Source organism: Cariama cristata, unplaced genomic scaffold (assembly GCF_000690535.1).
Source record: "Cariama cristata isolate BGI_N322 unplaced genomic scaffold, ASM69053v1 scaffold37901, whole genome shotgun sequence".
Taxonomy (NCBI): Eukaryota; Metazoa; Chordata; class Aves; order Cariamiformes; family Cariamidae; genus Cariama; species Cariama cristata.
The window spans coordinates 1-6,126 of NW_009601661.1; the positions used below are offsets into that span (position 1 = coordinate 1).

Here is a 6,126-nt window from a genome sequence, read left to right on the forward strand (position 1 = left end):
TGATGTCAGGAGTGCGTGATTTAACTCCTGTACTGCAGCTAGTACATCCATCTGCCTCTGAAAGAGACACATTCATAATCTGTAGACGTAATTACTTTCTGTCTGTATGCATCTGAAATGGATTTTGGTTTGAGTTTGTGATAGTGAGTTATAGCTGATGTTGTCCTTTCCACTGTTTCCATGCTGAGTTTACACTTGGCTTTGTTTTTTTCTTTTTTTTTTTTTTCTTTTTTTTCTTCAGACTGCAATGGATAGTGCCAGACTTAGTGCAGTCAAGTCGTCTCCTATGATGGAAACTATTAACATGGTAAGTACTTGATTCAGAAGGGTTCCAGTGTAAGGTATGTTGTAGGAGAAGAATAGGAATTGAAGTGGGAGCTTTACAGAATATCTCTTCAGGGTTCACTTTATTATCACATCTCCATGTGGATGTCTATCCACCTTCTTTTTCATGTAGTGACTTCTGTCAGCACAGCTTGCTCCTCAGATCAGTTGTGAATAACTGTGTGTCCATTTAGAGTCAAAACAGATCGTTTCTCCATCTGGAGACCTGCCTGAAGAGGGCATCTTTCAAGGGCTTTTCTTTGGATGGGGACTCAGCTGGTTCTGGATTATGCTAGCTGCCATTTCTCTTCATCTCTGGCTCACAATTCCACAATCAACTTCTCACCTGGGCCTGTGACTGATGATAGTCGTCGTTCTTAACGCAGAAATGCTGTCCAACCCTTGACTCGTGGTACCTTAGATGTCCTTACCTGGGCCTTGCCAGTGCTTTGATGGTGGAGATATTTAGCAAAAATGCTGGTATTACTAAAAGCACTGTCAGCAGCTGGTGTTTGGCACCACAGTTTCCTACTGCTGGAGGAGGAGTTGCTGATGCCCAGACACTGTGCTGTAGGGTCTGTCGTGGCAGAGCTCCCTGCCGTCTTGAGAGCCTGTGCCTCCCCAAAGAAAAGACTGCTCAGGCAGTGCACACAGCAAGGGGCATGCAAGCAGGCAGAGGTGTGAACGCTGGGCGAGTTTTAGGAGAAGCATAGGCACCAGAGCTATTCTTTGTTTCCTGCACTTATGGAGAAGTAACAGCAGCAAGCCCTTCTGTACATAACAGCATTTGGAGCTGTGTTTTGGTGTCAGGTGGAGCACTCTTTAAATAGTGTGTAAAGCGGCTGGAATTGAAAGGCTCCATGTACAAGCGTACTCACTGCAGGCTGCAGCAGCTGCTGTTGTCCTTCCTTCAGGCCATGCCTCACCCCTGCCAGCTCTGATGGGACAGTTGTGCTATCCTGATCAATGCTTGCCGTTTCCTAGGGGAGGGAAGAGGTAATATGGCTTCCCTGGAGTACTATGAAGGTATACTGCCTTATGAGCAACCTTCTCTCTATGCTTCTATATTCTTGGACTGGCTGGGAGATTATATGACATAATGGATTATTCCCTTAATCATACTGGTGCAGGAGGGGGAAGTGACAGCAGATCTGACTTCTGAAGCTCAGAGAGAGTTACCTTAAGTTCGTAGGTGATCCTTGAATTTGCTAGAGGATGGATCTCCTCTCCGCAGACAGTGTGCTACACAGAGTGCTGGTAACCTGAAGCCTTCTGTTTGGCCCAGTAGTATTTTAGGCATAGGAGAACCAAAATGATACCAATAACATCCCTCTTGTACCTTTATATCGTTTATATCACTTGTTTGTCTTGAGCTGTTTAAAAACTGTCTTGACTAGTTTCAGTTTATTGTCTAGTTTGGATATGTTACTGCTTCAGGGTTTCAGGCAGTTGGAGAAATGTTGGGTTTTGTCCTAAGATATGCACACCTTGCATCTCTCTCCTTCCCCAAAAGAAGTTCTTGCTCATGTGTTACTTCCAGCTTTCTAAACAGTGCAGGAGTGCATCAGTTCCAGCAAATTATAATTTTGGCAGGGTCAGCTCAGGATAGAAGCAGGACAAGAGAATCTGTATATGGTGGAAACAACTTTGTGGCGCCTTTTTCACACCATGCAGCAAACTCTCATGATTCAGCTGAAGACAAGCCTGCAGAACTGAAGCAGGCCTCAGCTGGAGGTAGACCAGTTTAAGTCTGCCACCATTACCTTTTCCACCTCCTGCCCCGCTCCCTTCCCCTTGCCTTTCTCTAGAGCTTGCAGTATTTGGATGTGTCCGTCCTGGGTGAGCTGGTTCCTCGGCTGTGTGAACTGATCAAAAGTGGAGTAGGCCTTGGCACAAAGGTATGTCTGGAATTTTAATAGTTCGTTTGGAAATGGAGAAGGGAACACAGAGCAGTGTCAAATAAAATACGGTTCTTTTGACTGTCTCTTTTAAAGTGATGGCTTGGGCTCATTCAGACTGGAGTCGTTTTACATCTGAGTCTCAATCCACCCACATTACTTGTAATTTTCTGAATGTGTGCTGCGTTAACCTCCCCTGGACTGCATGGGTGTTGTGCTCTATGACACTTGAGTGCAGAAGGTTGTCCTTGATAGCTGTAAATCTTCCAGGACCATCTATCCTGAGTGTGGGTCCTGGTAACTTTTTCGCTTTCTAATTCAATTCTTGTCACTCATTTGTTACAAACCGTTTTTCTGCTTCTGCCCTTGGCTCCTGGCTTATCAGGGCAGAGGCTTGGTGGGCCTAGATCATGTCATACAAGTGCATATAGCACCGCAGCAAGTATTAACAGTAATAACCAGGGGCTAATATTGTTTTATCTTACCTTTATTTTCCCTTGCAATCTTCCAGGGAGGCTGTGCCAGCGTGATTGTGTCGTTAACCACACAGTGTCCTCAGGACTTAACACCTTATTCAGGTAAGGTTTGTTTGTCAGGTTTTAAAGGTGCTTTTTGTTGCTGTTCTGTAGGTAGTATTTCCTCCCTATTTGCCCTTGATTTTATCACAAGAATGATCTTTATGTGTGTATTTTCCTCAGAGAGCTGTTTGAAGTTGGCTGGTGCATATGAGACTGGCATGCTGGGAGTAGGTCCTGGGGATGTTAAATACCCCACAAAGCTGGAAGAGACTGAGGATGTTGGGGAAATTTGCTAGCACCCAGCAGAAAGAGGCAGAAATATCTCTAGACTTTCCTGGAGCAGACTGACAATGCCTGTGTTAGTGTGGCACTGTCAATAAGCACTTGTTCCTTCAACTTAAGCTATGGGAGGACCATAAACAGGGACTTTGCTTCCTTGGGTCTTAGTCTTCTTTTTACAATTTATTGTGATTTGATAGTAGAAAGGTCACTTTTCTGTTGCAAAATAGAAATAAATGCTGAAAGCATCAGCACCTGGGCTGCTCATGTCCAGGAGAAGCATTATCAGTCAAGGTGTGCAGGCTGAGGCTGGCACAACGCTAGCTTCTGCTGAGCCTTGCTGTGTTATGCTGTGCATTTGTTTCTACATAAGAACCAGACAGACCTATAACCCCACAAACAGGCAATGAGGAGAAATGCATAAATTCAGACAATCTGATGAAATGCAGTCTATTATAATTCTTGCCACAGCAGTGAAAACATAACACTTCTGATAAAGCTAAGTCTCTTCCTACAGGCAAACTTATGAGTGCTTTACTTAGTGGCCTGACTGATCGCAACAGCGTGATACAGAAGTCTTTTGCCTTTGCTATGGGGCATCTAGTCCGGGTGAGTTGGGGTTTGAGATGGTTTTAGGTTTTGTTTTGCCTTTTTGTTGGCTTGTTGGGTTTTTTTAAGTGTTTGAGTGATATGAATCTCTTACTTGTTACAGACTTCCCGAGACAGTAGCACTGAGAAGCTGCTGCACAAACTCAGCAGTTGGTACATGGAGAAGGAAGGTATGTTGCTTTTGGGGGGTTCAGTTACAGAATACTGTGCAGAAAAAGTTCCTGGTGATAGCGACAGCTGGTAAAGAAACATTTCTGTATTGTGATGCATGGTTTCACTGGCTAAATAATTCCCATGCATCATTATACAATAGTGTGCATTGCTCTGTTTCCCAAGAGGCAGACCAAGCTGCAAAGGAAAATCTTGCTTCCCAGTCATAATGTGTGTTGTTTTTTTTTTTTCCTCCTTCAGAGCCAGTTTACAGAATAGGCTGTGCTTTAACTGTGCATGCTATGGGTCGCTACAGCCCAGACGTAGTGAAGAGCCATGCCAAACATGTGCTGCCATTGGCTTTTCTTGGCATGCATGAGGTTCCCGATGAAGAGAAAGGAGAGAAAGAGAATTCTACTTTGTGGACTGAAGTATGGCAGGAAAATGTACCTGGTAAGTTGCGTTAAGAGTGTTAAAAGCTTTCTGGGAAGCATAGGGCAAGAAATTCCACGCTTTCTGGAAATCTATTTTGGAAATACAGAGTTCTCGTGGTAAGAGATTTGCAAAGCTTGTTCCCGTTTTCTTCCTTGCTAAAGATGTCCTGTATGAATTTCAGCAGGTTAGCTTCTCTGTGGCTATTTAAAATAATTACAGAAGTGTTGATCGCTGAGGATACACAGATGTGGTCAGGAGAAGTATTTTAAGATTGTGAGGCACTGAATGCCACTGTAAGACGGCCCTGGTTGTGGCACAGGTAGATGGAGGACTGCTGCACACTCTGAAGTTACAGGGGACTTTGGCCTGTGTCTCAGGTTGGAGATCTCTTTGCTGATGCCTGTGGTTTTAACTTCAGTGAATGAATCTATGCTATAGAAGGGCTATTTTGCCATGTTATCTGTCTGTACAGAAGATCTGGATGCATAGTGAAATGGCTTTGCTTGTTCTCTCTCTGACCTGATTTCAGATCTGGTCCCTCAGTCACCAGATTACTTTTCTAGAGTGACCTGTTCTTGCAAAAAAAAAAAATAATTATATTCCTTAGAAACAGGTTAACACAGTGTCTAGTATCTGCTGTATGGAAGGACTGAGATGAGCTCTTTGTCTAGATATATGCTAAAGATTTTGTTTGGAAGCACCTAGGAAACAGAACACATCTTCAATCAGCCTGGGAGGAATTCTTCACCCCTTTGCCTGAAGTAGACCTTGCTGTTATGTTTCATGGTTAAAAAAAAAGATAAATCTGTAACTGCTTTTTTCTTTTTTTTTTAAATAAGATCAGATTTTTGTTTGGTTTGTGGCAAAATTAAAATTTTCCTCTGTTTGATCTGCAGGTACTCAGGGTGGCATCAGACTGTATATGCCAGAGTTGATAACCATTACGCAGAAGGCTCTGCAGTCCCAGTCCTGGAAGATGAAAGCCCAGGGCGCAGCTGCCATGGCATCAATTGCCAAACAGACAGGCTCCCTTGTACCGCCGCATCTGGGAATAGTGCTCTCTGCACTGCTGCAAGGCCTGCCAGGGAGAACCTGGACTGGGAAGGTAAAAAAGGAACTGGCACCTCGTGAATCGTGAGCACCAGCATGCGGCCCTTGAGCCAGGAAATGCAATGTTCTGTGCTGCAGACCCACATGTGTAGGAACTCTACAATGCCAGGGAAGATCAGTAGGTGAAGTTTAGATTGTTTTAGGAGTTGGGTTCCCACTTAAACTACTTCCACTGCACCATATTCTAGCCTTGAGGGCTACTAGCTTGTGCTCAGAGGCATTGCAAGGCCCTTTTCCACTGCCAGTTCAGTGCAAATGGAAGGCCAAGTCCTCTGCAGCCTCTACAGCAGGAGTGGCAAGAGCCAGACATTGCTTCTCTAGGCTGGTGTCATAGGCGTATCTCCCCACTACCTCTTGCAGCAAACTACAAACTTTCCCCTTGCGGCAGCACTGTGCCACTTGTCTGTAGCATTTCTCAGTGGTATCTGTTTTACTCATTGCAGGAGGAGCTGTTAAAGGCCATTGCCAGTGTCGTGTCTGCATGCAAGTAAGTGTCTTGAAAGAGGTGGTACGCTCAGGATCTGGGATCTCAAAAAGGATGTTGTTGCAGAGTGTTGTTGTCTGTCTGGTGCTAAGGAGACTCTAGAAAGTTGTGAACACCATCCTGATCTCCCATCAACATGTGAAGAGTCTCTCCGCTCCGCTTGTCAATGTGTGGGTCACTGCTGAGAGCTAGAAGGGGCAAGTGATGCTTCAGAGGGACCTGCAGAGGCAAATGGTTGATTTAGGGCAAGGAAGAGGATGTTGAGAAGCCATAATTGCTAGGAAGAAAGAAGAGATTAAGTGGAAAGGGTGGACACCTT

At 44.6% G+C, this 6,126-nt stretch overlaps 1 protein-coding gene across 1 annotated transcript in view; it reads left to right on the top strand.

The window, feature by feature from the left end:
* Positions 1 to 241: 241 nt before the first annotated feature.
* Positions 242 to 6,126, top strand: part of LOC104169586 (proteasome-associated protein ECM29 homolog) — a gene marked incomplete at its 5' end in the record, with an annotated part of 10,287 nt that continues 4,402 nt past the window's right edge. Inside the window, 8 exons of the mRNA XM_009710536.1 lie at positions 242 to 307; positions 2,133 to 2,222; positions 2,734 to 2,800; positions 3,537 to 3,628; positions 3,732 to 3,798; positions 4,040 to 4,231; positions 5,110 to 5,318; positions 5,767 to 5,810. Of these exons, the coding sequence (XP_009708838.1) occupies positions 242 to 307; positions 2,133 to 2,222; positions 2,734 to 2,800; positions 3,537 to 3,628; positions 3,732 to 3,798; positions 4,040 to 4,231; positions 5,110 to 5,318; positions 5,767 to 5,810 (827 nt within the window). The remainder of the gene's footprint in view (positions 308 to 2,132; positions 2,223 to 2,733; positions 2,801 to 3,536; positions 3,629 to 3,731; positions 3,799 to 4,039; positions 4,232 to 5,109; positions 5,319 to 5,766; positions 5,811 to 6,126) is intronic.